The following is an 18,402-nucleotide window of genomic DNA, read 5'->3' as shown; positions in this document are numbered from 1 at the left end:
GGCGCACGCTCGCCAAGGTCACAGTCAAGAGTCTTATCTTGACCGTTTGTCTAATTGCTTCTAGGACCACACTCATTATTGAAATAATTCGCATCACAAGTCTACTTTCCTCACTGAAACGAATGTCAATTCGAGGCATAGGCGAGCACCAATACCGTATCGGGCCGATACCACCAAGTGATATCACCAGCTGTCGGTGGTATCGGCCCGATACTGGCTTTATTATTAAAGTATTGGGTATTTATGGCGGCTGTTGATACCAGTCACAGATACATAAGGCAAAAACTGGTATCGGTCTGGAAAAAGGTGGTATCGATCATCACTAGTAAATGCCATTTTCCAGCCCTTTTATGGGTAAATTAACGTAGTACAGTAAACTAAAACATAATGAAATAGTAATAGAGAAATTCCTTGTTCGCTACATTTTCCCCCCACTTCACTTTCACTAAACTTAATCTTCTTCACAGTTTTTGCATGCCATTTGAGAGGCTCAGCTCCAAACCAGACCGAGCGTCCCTGAAGAAGCAAGCCAACAGATTTCAACAATCCACTGTGACCACACAAAGAGAAAAATGACTATACTGAGTTGAGGTGTGAGTCAGCAATTACAGTGTTTAAGTCATGATATTTATTGGTGGAGAATATTGGCACTAGCTGACTTCTCTTTTTTTTTTTTTTTTTTCCTATGCTTGTTTCCGAATCTCACATGCAACTACAAGGAGCGATTCAGCTTCAAAAATGGTGCCAGCCGGCATTAGAAGACAAGACTGGAGTTTTTTTTGAAAGGGAAAAAAAGATTACGCCAAGATGGGACAAACTGCCCACTTTTCAGAATTCAGCGACCAGAATTCAAACCTTGATCACTGCATCCAAAGTGAGCAATCCCGCCACCGCCACTACGAATGCTACATTAAGTTTACGTCGCCTCCTCCTAAAAGGGATTTTAATTTCTTATACATACCAGAAGATGGCAGAAAAACAACCATTTGGCTTTTTTTTTTTTTTTTAACAAAAAATGTTGTACTATGTTTTGTACTTTTTAATGCAATTCTTCTCAGTGATGGCCAACCTATGAAAAGTATGAAAACGACTAATATTGTTTGATGTCCTAGGAAGAAATTTTTCGACAAAGAGAATTTTGCTGACAAATAAGGATACATAATGTCATCATTACAACAACAACAACAAAAAAAAACACGAGGTGAACTTAGTGTGGACTCAGGAATGCAACTTTGAGGCCAGAGGGGAGGTACACTGAGAAGAAAAACGGATGAAATATGCCTTTTGTAATTTGGATGAACTGCCACACTACACTTAAGTAAATATTCCTGATTACAATTTTCACTTTTTTTTTTCCCCTGACAGCATCTGGGCCTCATCCGAGCATCTGCGCGCAACTTGAGAAACTGACCTGAACCTCGGCAGAGCTAAAGAGAAACACAAAAATCCCCAGATGACCTTTCATCCTCATTCATTATGCATTCGTTTAGTGGAATGAACAGGATGTAATATTTCTGTATGTATTGGCCGACGGGTGCATGTTCCTGCGAGAACCTGTGGAAATGTGGTGGGGACATAGACAGTTCTTTGGAATGTTTCAAACTCTGAGAGAACACTCTCCCACGTGTCCACAAAAGAATGTACCCGTACGGTTTCAAGATTCCCACTACTTTCATTTTGGGTTACTTTAAAGGGGAAAACCCAAACATATTTTTTCTCGTTGAAACACGGCATTCTGATTAATATTGTGTTTGTGGAATGTGAGTTAAGCAGCAAAATCCACCCCTTTTTACCCATCTCAAGGGGCGGCCATTTTGTCATTTCTGTCGACTGAAAATGACATCACAACCACCCAGGGCTCAGGTAACGACCAATCACGGCTCAGCTTCAGAAAACAGGTCAGCCGTGATTGGTCATTACCTGAGCCCTGGGTGGTTGTGATGTCATTTTCAGTCGACAGAAATGACAAAATGGCCGCCTCCAGAGATGGCTAAAAACGAATGGATTAACTCTTATTCCACAAACGCAATATTTATCAGAATGCCTTGTTTCAACTAGTGGGCTTGCACAGAACATATTGTTGAAAAAAATATGTTTGGGTTGACTTCCACTTCAAGAAAAGTGATTAAATGACATTGCGTTCCCAATACTTAAAATACATAATTCGATTCCAGGTCTTTGAGCACCGTTGAGCTCAGCTCTTGCATTGCACACCGTTTCCCATTCAAGTGTGCCTAATGAAGTGGCCTGTGAACGCGTATCGTATTGTACTTGCTGCATATTGTTCCGGGATACATCACGCATGAACCGTATTTGCATGCTGCATATCGGACTGTATTAAGAGATGCCAGTACTCCACAGAAACTTGGATCAGAGTCAAAATGGGCTTGCAGATAACGCACACTTGGGAGAGTCTTGGAGGAGAGGGGGGGGGGGGGTGGAGAGGTTGGAGCGTGCTGCCCTGAGTGGGTGTGGAGGAGTGGGAGGGAGGATGCGCATCATGTCACACATCAAACTCCTCACAGGCCACGGGAGTTCATGTGTAGTCGAAGCATCCAACAAGTGAGCATGTAAGAGAAGGCAGGATGATGAAAACCACACAGCGTCAGCCCTTTTTTTTTTTTCCCTCTTTTTTTTTTTTTATTATAGCTACAACATCTTCTTTCTTGTTGCTGTTTCGAGACAAGCTGTCAGGAAGCTTGTGCAAATATTGAGCAACACTTCCAGCAACAGTTGGATGAGCAGAGCGGGCGCTTCATCAACAGAAACCTGCTGTGTATATTGTTCTTCTGTGATTGCAGGAACATTCCCCGCTAATTGCTCTTGTTCCTCATCGCAGGCCAACTGCTGACACTGACAACATCGGAGATGTGAACAGTAAGCAGACAATTCAATCCTTCACAGGACTGGAACAATGGGAGGAAGTATGGAAAGCTGTTTGAAAATTGAGTCCATATCCTTGATATCCATCTTAAGGTTGATGTACTAGTGCTTCCTTTGTGCTCACTAGTAAAACCACTCAGTGCACTTGTAGAGCTGTGACACACCACTAGTAAAACAATTGTCGTACTATTATTTTTTTTGTGGTCACTGTTTGACATTTCTGCATAAGACAATTCACTGCACAATTAGTGGGGGGGGGGGGGGGGGGGGGGGGCTGAATTTACTTACTAGTGAGTAAGTAAGAGGCAGTTATCAGCTTGGATGGTTTTGCCTCACTGGCAACATATTCATCCTTGTAGGCAAAGGTTATCTTGCTAGTAAGGACAAATTGCATGCTAGTACATGGAGGACCAAAAGCTGGACAACTGCGTTCCATATCATCCTGTTTTTTTCTTCTCTCTTGTCACAGGTGACCTCTCATATGTTGTGTCTTACCAGTTTCAAAAATAGATAAATAAATAAAATCACACTACTGTCTTCCCTACTGTTATGAGATTTCTGCACAGTCTAGCAGAGTATGCCGTCTTGGCATAATTATAACTAAGTCACGTTAGGAGTAAGAAAGAAAAAGAAAAACGGATGTATGCCATGTTAAAGTTCAAGTTTTTTTTTTTTTTTTTTTCTCTAAACACTGGGCAGTTTTGGAGGCATTCAGAGTTCATAGCCATTCTGATAAGCATGTAAAAAGTATATATATTGGTGTCTTTTTTGTCATTTCAGCCACTGGGCCACATTTGATACAATGCTGCTACCAAGTGGTTATTCCGAAAAGCGCACTTGCAAATCCATGGCTGATTTCAGGAAATACACAAATACACTGCTGGATTCGACGGCATTATTGTAGTATCCCAAACTATTCGGTCATTATTGCAAGACCTACTGTCACCAATTGACGTGAAAAATCCCTGGATTTAATTACTCAGGCGCAGCTGCACAACAACGGCAATTGTTCGCTTTCAAGCATTTTCCACTAGTGAGTTAAAATCTCAAATGTAAACAACAGACGATGACGCATCATCTGACATCCATTTCCACATCCAGGGTTTATTTCACTTGTAGTTATTTGTCACAAAAAGTCCTCAAAAGGCAGACTGTGATCTGTATATAAACTGTACACAAAAACAAGGCACTACAGTATTGTTAAAAAAAAAAAAAAAAATCAAATGCATTTCATGATCTCAAACCATCTTTTGTTAGTCATTAATTAAACAAGGCATCATAATAAAAGTTGCATTGATTAAGTGGCAAAATGTGAGCTGTACAGCAACAGAGGATTACAAAAAACACAATTAAACACAACAATAGTTTTCTATATCCATAAAATTTTAATTAGCTTACTTTTGTCCTACTTGAATATAAATATAAATTATTTTCACAAAGAAGTAAAAAAAAAAAAAAAAAAAAAAGACGGGCAGAGATACTGTATATATGTGACATAATATTTACATGCATGCACACAGTAAAATAGCCCTCTCAAACACACGGGCGCCATTTTACTTTACAAACGGAAAGAGAAGAACAAAAATAAACAAGAAGCTGGCACACCTCTCATCTTCATCCGTCTCCATTATTTCCATTCGAGGGTCGACTCAGGAGAGGCTGCTCCTGAGCCGCTCGACCCGCAAACAAAACCACAATTGTGTACGTCGACGTATATAAACGCGGCGTTTAGAAAAGCCCTTTGCTTTTCTTCAAGTTCACCTGCTTCCATGCGGGCATACTGGCGTACTCCTCCCTCGTCATCTCCAAGCCTTTCTATGGGAACAATCACACCGAAATCTGCATCAAAACAAGTGGGAACCCCCCCCCCCCCACGGGAAGCCAAGACAACGCGCATGCGTCTCCTAACTTTGTGTGAGTGTCGGAGTCAGTTTGGTGTCCACGCCAGCTGCTAGTTGGTGAGTTGAGTTAAGATGTTAAACTCAATGGATGTTTGAGCGCACGCCAAATCAAAAGTAAGGGGAAAAAATAAAATAAAAATAAAATAAAAAAAATAAAGAGTTGAGTGAGGATGCTCCATCCATGCTGATCTGCGACTACTCACCTTTGCACAAGCCCCCGCGCCCTGGAGAGCGGAATGAACGACAGACGCATTAAGAAAGGAGAAAGAGGATGGCGATGGAGGCGGGACGGCAACATGTGATGGAAAATGAATTCACGGGAAAAGATGGATGACGGATGAGGGAGGATGAAAGAATCAATACACAGCGGCAGGAGAGTCATAGTATGGAGAAAAAAAAAAAATCGTTGTGGAAAGCTGGAGGAAACCAGATGATGCCATCACGACGGCGTAGTCATCCACAGCAGAAATTAGACCACAAACTCGGGTTTTTCTCCTTTTTGATAGATTGGTCTCGTGAAGGATTCCAGTGGGATTGAACGTAGTTTCGGAAACAAAACAAAACTCCATAAATCGGATCTTCCAAGGTCGAACTTGAGATGACTGACAATTTGTTCCCATAGTAAATGATATTAGAAATAATCCATTTGAGGGTCAAATGGTCACAAATGGCGGCCATTTTGTCACTTCTGGCGACTGAAAAAGACATCGCAGTTGCTCAGGGCTCAGATAAACGACCAATCGTGGCTCAGCGTCAGAAAACAGGTCAGCTGTGATTATTCGTTACCTGAGCATCCGTGATGTCATTTCCAGTCGGCAGAAGAGACAAAATGGCCGCCCCCTGAGATGGTTAAAAATGGGTGCATTTTGCTGCTTAACTCATATCCCACAAAGGCGATATTAACCAGAAGGCATTGTTTCAACTAGTGGGCCTGCATAGAACATATTGTTGAAAAAAATATGTTCGGGTTGACCTCCCGTTTAACATTCTAACTTTTCATAAAAGTGTAAAAAGAAATTCACTACTTGGCAGTTGCATGACAGCAAAGTGCTTCCTAAGCGCAGGTTTGTACCTGAAAGTCGTCGTCCGACAGGTAGACTTCCAGGCGCAGGGGGTCAACGCCCTCAGGCAGCGGCCGGGCCAGGAGATCTTCCAGCGGGTATGTGGTCTGGCATAGTCGGGCTAACACATCTTCCACCAGAATAATTTGGTTACACACCTCGGCCTCCTGACAATAAAGACACACATTTTAATGCCAAATGCTAAAAGCGCCCGAAGAGTCGACTGGTGGCTAATAAATTGAATTAGGACAAATCAATAGTGATAATGCTTTCCACATGGGCTGACCCGCACTTTGGATGCGTTCTGAGCATTGCACTGCGCCGTATCGGATAGCAGCGCGATGATGAGCTAATGTCATTTCATGCACGCACCCGCTCGGTGATCTCAGCGATGTCCTCGCGGTGCTCCCAGCTGGGGAACATGTTGGTGAAGGTGAGCGGCTCCAAACCGGCGTGGATCAGATACGCCTTCGGGGCCTTTTTCGGATTCTTTTCTAAGCAAATCCATAAAAAGGGCGGATCGTTAGCCGTTAGGAAAAAAGCAGCAAATTGCGCTTATGTAGTGATGTTTATTATTAAAAAAAAAAAAAAAAAAAAAAAGATGATTTCATAATGTTAGTAAACAACAAGCGCCAGGATACTTCCGAGTAAGGAAGTACTTGAGCGCTACCTCGGCAGTATTGCAGCACCGTCTCCATTGCGCACTTCCTGTCCGAGTCCCAGCGGATTCGGGCTGAGCCGGTGCTTTCGCTGTCCTGAGGCCACCAGCCCTGCCACAGGTACACTTCATGGTGGTTATCCACCAGGAACAGCGCTGGGAGAGGGCAAATAAAGACAATGACAAGCTGGCAAGTAAATGGGCGATTTACAATGAGTATCCAGTTAAAAACACAAACAGTGCGTTGGCACAGGTGTCTGACTCAAGCCCAGCAGACTAAATCGGGTACATTTATGTTGCCCGTGAATGCGAATCAAGTCTACTTTGTTTCTTGCTAAATTCATTTGCAGAAAAGTCACACCAAATTAGCAAATTTTCTTCCATTTTAAACCCATATTACAAGCTTTCATCCGCCCGCCTTTATCAACACAAATTAAGCAATACTTCAATCTTTGCTTGCCACTATTTTCCATGACTTTAATTTCAAAATTACAATTTCCAACACCATGAAACAAACTTGACTCTCGGCAGAATAAAGAATGGCTCGGATGAAATAAAAAGAAAATCAAATGACTGCACGCCGTATATGTATGTAAATGTGTACCTGGTTGCGAGGCAGAATAAAGGTCCTCTTGCAGGAAAGGCATGGAGTTGACTTGTTGGGCGTCTCTGGCTGGGTAGAGAAACTCCACAGCGACAAAGTCCCCCGAACTGCTGCTCAGCTGGTACAGACGAGGTGTGAAGTTGAACCTGCCAGGATCTGTAGGTCAGAGAACAAATGATCAAATGATACTTGCTTGCTGTCGAATGAAAACGAAAACAAATTCAGGCATAAAGACGTCGGTCAGCCGCCCACCTTGCAGCATGCAGTCGTAAGCTTTTCTGTCTCTCCTGCCGAGGGCCTCCCAGAATCCTTGGGGTTCCGCTCCCTCGTCGCATTCCCGTATGGTCACCTTGCTGCTGCTGTGGAGGCCTGCTTCCAGAGGGCAACTGAGAAAAAAAACAAAAAAAAAAAAACAAAGCTGTTGGAATATAATAATAAAAAAAAAAAAAACAACCTCCTTGTTTCCATCGCCACTTACTGCTCTTTGATTCTGCTGGCGGCGGTGTGCGCCACCTCCCGTGTGTGTGCCTGCGACTTGCATCCGTGCCAGAGGTAGATGAGGGACTGGCTGACGCTCAGCAGTACCATGGAGACTCTGGAGCGCAGGCTACTGCAGTGGCACACTACCTCCACAAGGTGGCTCTCCACCTCCACTTCCCCTCGCACGCAGTACAGCCGCCAGTCATCTGCGATGAAAGACATGCAGCGGGATATGGGGATGAACTGAAAGTTGCGACTAATATTTTGTTCTGCTCAAGTAGTTGAAAAGCTGTCGGTTTCAATTAAAACCGAGGATTTTTTTTGATTTGATTCAGTTTTTTTTTATTGGACCGGACTAGATGAGCCGCTACTACCTAAATGAGCGATTCAAGAAATTTACTTTGTGAGTTTTCCTCCTCTTCTTCTCTCTTCCCTGCATGGACGATCATTCTTCCTTTGAAGCACTGCAGGAAACAAGGAGGTTCTTTGCCCTGCTGGACTTGAATCTAGATGGGATAGTAGGCGGTTGTTCAACATTAAAAAAAATGCAAAAATAAAGGTAATACAGGGAGATCAAACTTTAAAAAAAATGTTTTTTACTTGTGCTCCTCGCTCCTCATCCAACTCAACCGTCATGAGCGCCGACGTTCCTTTCTCGCTGACTGTCGAGTTGCGACCCTGCCAGAAGAAGTAGCAGCATTTCTCTTTGCCGGGCCCCGCCGTCTTCAGCTGCTCAGGGTTTTGCCGCTTCCAAACTAAGAGGACATGGAAGACGCTGCAATATTATCGTGCAAATGAAGCAGGAAGTCAACAGATAAGTAGGGGGTGAATCATTTTGGGGAATTTAAAAAAATATTCCAAATTGGAGAGTTTTTATGGGAATGAACTGGAAATGGAGGTTAATAAAATGGAAAAGTATCACACTCAAGTTCAATATATAAACATTTTCAGTCAGGGTTATGCTAAAATACGTCCATATTCGACTACCGACCTGCAGTGCTGACCATGTATTTCCACTTGACCACGTAGGTATCACCCTCGTGGAACTGGCCGATGCTTTGGCGCGGCAGGCGGCTGTAGTCGAACTCCAGGATGTGCCACACCTCCGCGGCAAGCGTGCTGATCTCGTAGCAGCGCCAGTCGTCCACCTCCACCAATCCGTAGCCCCGCCCCACATTCAAGCCGTCCACCACGGTGCAGACGGGCGCCTGGTGGAGGGCCATCATTAGGGCGGCGTCGTAGGCATGGGGCTGATCTGAGGTGGGCTGATCCTAGGACGCCAGTGAAGCAAAGAGCGTAAGAGAGCGGAGCGGACGCCGCAATGATGACACCGCTTTCATTCGGAACTTTCTGATACCTTGTGATCAATGGCGTGGTTGTTGCTGGTTTTAGTGGGGCTGGGTGTTTTCCTGGAGTCGCTCCAGTCTAAGAACTTCTCTTTGAACAACGTGGTTTCATTGTGATGAGTCAGTCTGCCAAACACTGCCCAGTCAGGACGGCCTTGGCCTTTCCTACCACAGACCAAGGTTATTATAGTTAACGCAAACTAAAATAAAAAAAAAATAAAATATATATATATATTTTTTTGTTAACACCAAAATGGAAATTCTTTATTAAAAAAACAACAACTGTATGTCGCTGAGAAGCGACATCTGGCCAATAATTACTCAAGAGTATTTTTCCTCTGTACTATGTACAGGCTAAAATGAGTGTTCCTCATACTTTTTATGTAGATGTATGTTGGTGTGTATATACATGTGTATATACACATGTTACTGCGTATATTTACATAGGTTTGATCCTGAATGTTTGCCGTCAATGTTATACATTGACATATACATATACATGTGTGACCTATATCTTTGCTGTTGTAACACTGAAAATTTCCCCACTGTGGGATCAATAAAGGCATTCTTATCTTCTTATCTTATCTTAAAAAGCGTCACCATCTTTCCTTCGCTAACTTAGATTTGATGACGGTAATGAAATCAATCCTAATTCTCATTCGGATATAAAGTTAATAAATTAAGTTTAGTTTTTGTGCTGCTGGAAAAGTTTTTGAAAAATATATCAGCATTTCCCTCATGTAATCGCAAGTATATGTCGCTTGATGCATCAGTGTTGTTGTAGTTGTACGACAAGCGTTCCCATACTTCGGAATGAGGGGGTTGCACTCGCCGGGGTCGAGCGGGTTGATGTCACAGTTTGTGTAGTCGAACGTTCCGTTCCACAGGTGTTTGGCCAACTGGAAGGCCACCTTCCTCTGAGCTAATGTCACTTCCTTCCCATGCCAAATGTACATCTCACTTCCAAAGTCAAAAACCAGAACCTGCGCAGAGAACAGAACAGAACACCATTTCCCCAACCCAACATAAACGTCTGCTCCAACCAACAACTTAGAAACACATTTTCTTTAATGACTTCTACAGTAGATGTCTGACCTCCTTTGGTTTAAGTAAGGAACAGCGGGGTATCTTGGCCCAAAAATCGTCATCTGGCACCAGCTTGTTGTCGATCAGACGGTAAATACAGTTTGTCTCCACAATGGCGCCCTCATACAGCTCATCTTCATCCGCCGTTCCCGCCGCTACACGTGCAAAGACGAGGGACTTACAAGCTGATGTGTGCTTTTACTAAAGTAGACAGCTTCGGACTTGAGCTCTTACACTGGTAACTTGCGTGGCCTCCCAAGATCTTCCAGAACTCCTTGGCAGCGTGGCTGTGAGTATTGACGCCTTCCTCTATGACATGGACATAGTCGGCGCGGCAACCCAGATCTCTCTTGCTTTGGATGAAGTTGCCCAACTCGGAAGCCTGAAAACACAGGGAAAAAAAAAGTCTCATTGAGCATACAAAAAAAAAAGGAAGAAATTATAGCAATGTATTACTTCCTGTAACGCCGTTTGAATCAAAAATCAAATTCAAATATCAGACATATACGATGCATTGTATGTGTATGTCATCGCAAATAGCAAGGTTGATGTTTTTCACATAGCAACGACGCGTGCACACTCCACGGCTGTTTGGATACCATCGGGCCTCACCTTGTTCTTCTCAATGACGTTCGCAAACTCTCCCGTCCAGATGAAGCAGTGATGAGGAGCGATGAGGAGGAAACAGTCGCCGCTGTTCAGGGATGATGCTCTTGGCTCCACTAGCCTGGTCTGGATATGCCGGCGGCCTTGAAACAAACATTCATCACAAAATCAGTTTGGATCCTATCAGTGTTACAAAGCCGATTTCTAAAACCCCTATTTGTTTAAATCAGCATTGACCATTTAAAGTCATACATTTGTCTTAAAATAAGAACTACAGAAATGAAACAGCAATCGTCTGTACCTACAGAAAGTCAGAATGGCATAAGAGGAAGACTTCCTGAAAGATTTTGTAGCGTTGTCGCGAATGTTGGACGAGAGGGCCTCTCGCACAATTCAAGTTCATTTCAAAGGTGTTAGATGGGGTTGAGGTCAAGGCTCTCAAGTTCTTCCACACCAAACTCATCCAAACATGTCATTGTGGACAATTAATTCCACGGATTTTCCAAATGGTCTTGGCATGCTCAAGTTTCACAATTTTGGGGTACTTAACCATAAATGTAAAAAAAAAAAAAAAATTTTTTCGGTATTATTTTTGCTGTGCGCCCTGGCGACAGCTGACTGATCCATCCATCACGCCATTATAAACAACCTTAAACTACAACTTGACCACCTGGCGACGCGCTTTTACGGATTCGTTGTAGATTACGGGGAGGTGTGGAGGAGTGGATCAGCCCGGGATGGTGTGACTCACGTGACCTGGGGAGAATGATTTAGAGCCGCAGCTGTCACCAACAGACATGTGGAGGAGGTGCAAAGATAATAAAACAGACAGTCTCTTGCCTGTTTTAGATGTCTTTTGCAAAGGGGGCCCTTGAAGCAGCATCCTCGAAAACAGTACTTATCTGTTTACTCATTTTGCGCAAGAACTGAATGGAACAGCTGCTCAAGACTGCCTCTTGGCTGGTGTCTTTGAAGAGGTTTCACTTAAAGTGGAATTCAACCCCAAAATCTTTTTTTCCAATAATATGTTGTATGCGCCCCACTAGTCTAAACACGGCATTTTGATTTCAATTGCTCTTGTGGAATATAAGATGAGAAGGAAAGTCCACACGTTTTTCTCTCGCTCAGGGGACGGCCATTTTGTCACTTGCTCAGGGAACAACCAATCACGTCAGACTTGTTTTTGGAAGCTGAGCCGCGATTGGTCGTTACCTGAGCCCTGAGCAACTGTGATGTCATTTTCAGTCGACAGCAAGTGACAAAATGGCCGCCCCCTGAGATGGATATAAACAGGTGGATTTTGCTGCTTAATTCATAATCCACAAACAGAATATTAATCAGAATATCAAGTTTAAGATTTCTTCAAGGATTTTTGGGTTGACTTCCACTTTAAAACTTTCACTTTTCAGTATCAGCAGCATGTTTATGCTTAATAATTAATGTTTCTTTGACACATTTTTAAGCGTCGATTTTTTTATTTTAATGGGTCTTTACAGAATACAGAAAAGTCAGCATTAGCAGTTGTGCAACTCCGAGAGAAATATTTTATCTTCTCTCTCCAGGCCAGGTTTGCATTTAAACACCACCAAACATCGATGGGCGCGTTGCGTTCATCAATCCTGGCTCTGCCATGAGTGTCTGTCAAGAGCAAAGAATGACATGTGACTGACCTTTGACCTGCAAGAGCATCAGCTTCTTGTAGGGCACGGCACTATTGTTGGACATCTGCTCTGAGATGTTGACGCTGCGCAGGTTGACGTTGCTGAAGTTCTCTTTGCTGGCAAGACCAGCCAGGGCCACGTCAGATAAATTGGAGTTCTTGTTCACTGCGGTGGGAACAACAAAAAATTGTCAGAAATGCAATCTTAAATCATTGCATATGACCCCTAAAAGATACAAAGAGCGTGGAGTGCCCACATTTCAGGCATTTGTCGGGTTGATGTGAATATAGAACACTCAAGATGTGGTGTGACACTCTTAAAACAAACTTTTACACTCCACGTAGCTTTAAAAAAGAAAAAAAAAAACCAATACTGATCCTCTGATGACTGCTCTGTTCAATGGCAGGAAACAGATGACGGTAATTTGAAGTCCTGCGGGAGCCTCGTGTCTGTTCAACCTTTCCTTTTTACAATGCATGTCAGCAGGGAGTTTTTAAGCTCAAGTGTCACGTATTCATCAGCAAGCTCGTCTCCGTTCACTACTTCGATTCGAATATTTGTTCCGTGAAATATAGCTCCTCTCTTCTTACTCTTTATGAACACATAACATACAAGCTCGTGGCGGCGCTGTTCCGTTCAGGGCTACATGCGGTGAAGCTAGCGTTCAAATCCATATGTTTTCTGCCCCTTCCCTTGCTGGGACGGACGTATTCCAAGACGACAATGCCAGGATTCCCGGGGCTGAAATAGTGAAAGGGTGCTTCATGAAGCATGAGAAAGCATTTTTACACATGGCTTGGCCACCACTGAGTCTAGTGCTTAACCCCGTTGAGAGTCTTTGGAATACGCTGAAGAGGACACAGCGGTCCGTTTCTCTTTCCATCCATTTATCCTGTTCCAGGTCACGGGGGTCTGGAGTCTCTTCCATTTGACTCAATCACAGGGCAATTTGAATGGCACATTCGATGGATTTATGTATCTATTTATTTCAAAACGCCAGCATTGAAGTCAGTGAAGCATTATACTAACAATGCACCCGCTATATTGCAGATTTTTTTTAGATTACTTGCTAACATTTCAGACAAGCAAACACTTTTGTGTTAGTTAAAGCAGCACTGGGCAAGAATTCGACCTTAATAAACATTTTTCGCAACTCTTTTGATGAAACGTTGACTTACAACTAGTTGAATGGGACTTTTGTCATGCCCTCAGGGGGTCTGTATCGTTTTTACTGGCACTAAACAACTTTGAGGAGGGAGGGTGTAACCCTGGCACACCCAAAAAAAATACAAATGTCCTGAATTGCTTTACGGCATACGTCACTTCCTCCTTTCGCTATAATGACGGAAGTCGATTCGAACACCTACGCGGTATTAGTGGTGTCATGGCAGAAGCCCCAAAACAAACAAAAAAACAAAAGTATTAAGTTTAAACAAAATTTGATTCATTACCCCATTGCTATTCATCTTTCACACAGTCACTGGAACTAGAAATGTAATTCAGTCCAACTTGCAGGCCAGCGAGCGCTCAGGATTTCACGACACCTTTCGCTGGCGCGAAATGTGGTTGACTTTTGTCAAAACAGTACCGCTTTTGTCCACATGGCGCCGCCATAATCAACAAAAACTGACATGACAAAGTGTTGCTTTAAAAAATAAACTAAAAACATTACGCAATACTTGCGCAATCCTGAATTTAGAGTCGCACGAGTTCAGTGCAGTAACAGCAGCGAGGGGGTTGACTGCATTGCGTCTCGACTCACTTTTCTCCGCCTTGATCCGCCTGCTCTCCAGCAGCCCGACGTTGAGGCGCTGCTCGGTGTATTCGTGTCTGATGTCCTCCCTGGCGGCGAGCATCTTCAGCGGGTTCTTCGACGCTTGAACGTTGCGCGTCGGGCGCACCGCTCGCTTGTGCTGCACCATGTCCGACATCAACCTTAGGAGAGGCCAGGGGGCGTTGTCATTTTCGAATGCCCTGATGATGTCCGACAGCGGCACTTACGTTGGAACCTGCGGCCCGAAGATGGCGTCAAAATCGGCAGCCAGCTCCACTTTGTTGGTAACGATCGGCGGTTCCTCCACGTGGCGATAGAACTTGGAAAAAGTCTCATCTTCCAGGGTCATGACCTCTTTAACCTTCTTCTCCGTTACCGTGACAGTAGCCTCTGGCAGCGCTGCTATCGAGGCGACGACATTGCAATCACAAACTTTATTTACACACAACTGGACGATATGCTAAGAGAAGGTCACATTCATTTCACCTTCAAGTGCATTATGAATTCAACCTGTAATTTCACCTGAAAGTCAAATATTTACGGCCACATTCAATATGTCTACACCAGGCTGAGGTCTGACCTTTACTGTTGATCTTGCCGAGGAAAGACTCGAGCTTTTCCAGTTTCTTGTCCGACTCCAGGTCCAGATCCGGTATTGCCTTGATCTCTGCGCAATAACATGAACACACAGCTGTTAGAATCATACATTTGAGCCGCGTTCTATTTAGCTTGCATACCATTTCGGAGCAGGCAGCCACTATGTTGACTTTTAACAATGAACGTCACATAAGCCATCCAAATTTACTTGGTCCCAACTGTTAGTCAAAAGAAGTCACACACGATCAATTCATCGTTAGTTTTTAAATATTTCTCTCTTCATTTTAGATGGTTAAAAAAAAACACTAAGGGTAGTGTTTGTACACTAATCTTTTTTTTTTTTTTTAGGATAAACAATTAACTCATTCACTGCCATTGACGATTATACTTGTCTTTTCACAGTCCAGCCATTCAGTCCCAGGAATTTATTGATATTTTTTAATAAAAAATTCAAACATTAGGGTAAAAAAGGGTCTGAAAATGTCTGGCAGTGAATGAGTTAAATGCTACGGAACAACAATACAGTATGCTGTTCATCTGCAGACGATGAACAGCGCATCTGCTTGTTACAGCCAAGTACAGCTGTGCACTCATTAAGCTTCGAATTACTCAAGACATGATAAATAAAAGTAATTCCACACAATTTACAGACTTCTTAACAAGTACTGACAACTCTATTATTATCCCAGTAGTAGGTATCCTATCAGACTGTTAAATTAAGCAATCACGGCAGACACGTTAGTGTTTGTGCAGTTTTGTTCGTTTCATAAGGCAAAAACTGAAAAACGAATAAACCTTCCACATCATCCGTCTCCTCCACATCTGTTACAGATAAATACAAAACACAGCGGAGAGTCCATTGAACTTGAGAACATTAACGTAACAAAGGTGAGGTGGCACCGAGTATAAAAGGTGGATATATTTCGGAGGCGGCATGGGTGGGGGGGGCGGGGGTTGGACACTGACCATCTTGTGGTTTGGAGATGGCAGGGCTGCTGCTCTTGGGTTTAGATGACGATTGCAAAGTAGAGGGCGAGGCCAACCCTGATGCATGAACAAACAAAAGAAAGCAAAGCGCCGTTTCAACCGTGCGAACAACAACAACGACACACATTGCAAGAGGCAAAGTAACACAGAAGCTTTAATACAGATTCACACGATGATATTTGAACTTTGCAGGACTTGTGCCCAAATCTCCCCCTCTGCTTAAATTCTATTGGTGGAAGTTATCATTACTAACTCATGAGGAATTATTTCATTATGATAACTGTTTGACAGGTTTATGATGCACATTATATGCATGAACAATTGTGCCAGCCAATAGCCCCCCTACTCTAATTTAAATTTCTGATTTATGCTATTTCAAAGTGGAAATCAACCAAAACATTTTTTTTTTTTTCAAGAATATGTCCTGTGCAAGCCCACTAGTTGAAACAAGGCATTCGGATAAATTGTGCGTTTGTGGTATAAGAGTTCATGCACCCGTTTTTAGTCATCTCCGGGGGCGGCCATTTTGTCACTTCTGTCGACTGAAAATGACATCACAATTGCTCAAGGCTCAGGTAACGACCAATCACGGCTGACCTGTTTCCTGAAGCTGAGCCGTGATTGGTCGTTAGCTGTTTCGGAAATAAACACTAGAACATTGATCCGTATATCATGAATAATAAAGCCACCACTTCATTCATATTGTTTCTGCCAGGCAAAAATAGTCTTCTGACCTTTCTTGGCCATGCGCGCAGCCACGGTGAACTGGGTGGAATCGTTGGCGGCTCCGTGGCCTTTCGATTTCCAGGCCTCCTCTTGAGCTTCGATCTGCTCTTTCCTCTCCTGGATGGACATCTGGGCCTCAATCCTCCGGGACTCCATTGCAGCTTCAGTGATTCTCTGGCACAAGAAAGAGCAACAACAACAACAAAAAAAAGACTTGAAAACAAGCACTTTGTGTAGGACCAAGTGCTCGAGGAATAATCCTTTAGAGTGTCTGTTATATCACTCTCAGGAATATTTTGTGCCGGATTTCAATTCACACCGGATTATTTCACAGCACACAAAACAGCCAACGGTTCAATCAGCAGTTTCGACAGTTGACAAAAACAGTCACTTATAGCGAGCAAATAGGTGAAAGCAAAAAAAACGTCTGTTAATCTGTTAATCCTGCCACTGGGTGAGAGAAGATTTAGGGGGAATACTTTTTTGGGGGATTTGTTTTGTTTTTTAAGGGTCACCTTCCGTCTCCAGGGGTGCCTCTCATCCACCTGCATGGATCTGGAAGATTGGGGGGCCTTCACAGCCAGCACAACAAGGAGAAAGGATGAAGAAAATAAGACAGTTTAAGGATTCGGAGTGAAGGTGGAATGATGAGCTCGAAATATTCGCAATGGGCCACAGAACATGTGTGATAAAGATGAACTTTTTTGGACATGTTTTTGCCGTTTCTCAAGCTCTTTTGTGACATGAAGACTCAGCCTCAACAAGGAATTTTAAGAGAAACGTGCGCGACGGGGAAAAGTTACAAGCAGCGAGTGCCCTCACATCTCTTCACCTTTTTACACCAGCAATCAATGTGGGAAAAAAGCAAAACGCATGATGTTTTCTTTACTTCGAACAAATTTGAGTTTGTCCAACACCTCAAAATGGATTTTCATGCTCAGACCTTTCATTGATTGCAGCGACAGAAGGAAATGAATTAGCTGATTATTTCTATCCAAACGTTTTCCTTGCTAAATAATTCAATTTAACCATCACTTGTATGTTATTTAATTTTATTTTTAGGATCGAGATTTCTCTGCCTCTCTGCCAGAGAATGAAAGGAGGGATTTGTTATTCTACAGGCCAAATATAACCAAAACCAATCAAACTTGAAAAACTTGAGTCAAATCAAGGGCGTTCCGCACCTTCAGGCACTTTGAACATAAATTTAAGAGGATCCCAAGATAAAATCATTTATTAATTAATTATTAATTCACAATTATTTACCACAACAAAGTATTATTACCTAAGGCCAAATCAGGGATGAAAAGCTTACATTGTCATTGGTTTAATAGTTTCTGTCAAACCTCCTCTTATATTCACAACTATATTTCATTCTAATTGCATTTAAGATGTGGTCTGAAGAACTAAAAATCTTATTTTCACTTACATTAGAGTAGAATATCTTCTTAATCCAATGGAACAAAAACATAGTCTTTCATGTGTTGGTATAAATTTGCTTTGCCATTGGCGATTATAGAGACAAATTAAATTATATATGCCAATATTGCAAATTCTTAGAGGAATAAGGTACTCTGTTTGATATACCTTGCAACATAAAAACATTGTAACAGGTACTTACTACACTGGACTGGCGACACCTAACTTCACGTTGCATTATAGAAAAAAGTGAAAACATTGGCAATGCAGAGGTAGAATGACGCACGTCAAAACAAATTCAGAGATTGTAAATAAGCAAACAGGACAAGCACAAAAGCATCGGCAAACTCAAACAGCTACTCTCACGAATACGTACCCCAAAAAGTTACACGTGCAAATTGTAGATTAGTTCAATTGTATGCACTTGGTAAACAACAGCACTTTGCAGTAAACTGGCCTTACCCATAGTTGGTCAGACACTGCAAGATCACCGATCATCAGTTCCTCATCGCCCTATAGACAAGCAGCCGCAGGAAAAGTGTTTGTTTTTTTTTTTCTTTTCAGATAGATTGGCACTTGTAAATTCAAAGTCCCCTAAGGTTGAAAAAATGAT

General features: G+C 42.8%; 1 protein-coding gene across 9 annotated transcripts in view; it reads right to left on the bottom strand.

Moving 5' to 3' along the window:
- Nucleotides 1–3,962: 3,962 nt before the first annotated feature.
- The window catches only part of svila (supervillin a), a 51,535-nt gene continuing 37,095 nt past the window's right edge, over nucleotides 3,963–18,402 (bottom strand). For 3 of the 9 annotated variants that reach the window (XM_086021227.1, XM_086021226.1, XM_086021228.1), the window contains 22 exons: nucleotides 18,252–18,302; nucleotides 16,379–16,544; nucleotides 15,624–15,701; nucleotides 14,641–14,727; nucleotides 14,288–14,462; nucleotides 14,049–14,221; nucleotides 12,296–12,451; nucleotides 10,632–10,768; nucleotides 10,254–10,401; nucleotides 10,029–10,174; nucleotides 9,741–9,916; nucleotides 8,945–9,098; nucleotides 8,579–8,858; nucleotides 8,188–8,342; nucleotides 7,988–8,093; nucleotides 7,586–7,793; nucleotides 7,360–7,493; nucleotides 7,108–7,263; nucleotides 6,516–6,659; nucleotides 6,218–6,339; nucleotides 5,857–6,012; nucleotides 4,714–5,008 (listed from right to left, as the gene is read on the bottom strand). In XM_086021227.1, coding sequence (XP_085877353.1) covers nucleotides 4,835–5,008; nucleotides 5,857–6,012; nucleotides 6,218–6,339; nucleotides 6,516–6,659; nucleotides 7,108–7,263; nucleotides 7,360–7,493; nucleotides 7,586–7,793; nucleotides 7,988–8,093; nucleotides 8,188–8,342; nucleotides 8,579–8,858; nucleotides 8,945–9,098; nucleotides 9,741–9,916; nucleotides 10,029–10,174; nucleotides 10,254–10,401; nucleotides 10,632–10,768; nucleotides 12,296–12,451; nucleotides 14,049–14,221; nucleotides 14,288–14,462; nucleotides 14,641–14,727; nucleotides 15,624–15,701; nucleotides 16,379–16,544; nucleotides 18,252–18,302 — 3,282 coding nt within the window. In that variant the 3' untranslated portion in view covers nucleotides 4,714–4,834. The other 6 variants (XM_086021229.1, XM_086021224.1, XM_086021223.1 and 3 more) reach the window with 5 other exon arrangements.

Source organism: Filicampus tigris, chromosome 21, assembly GCF_054856515.1.
Source record: "Filicampus tigris isolate MCC_2025a chromosome 21, RoL_Ftig_1.0, whole genome shotgun sequence".
Lineage (NCBI taxonomy): Eukaryota > Metazoa > Chordata > Actinopteri > Syngnathiformes > Syngnathidae > Filicampus > Filicampus tigris.
This window is presented reverse-complemented; position numbering and strand designations above follow the sequence as displayed.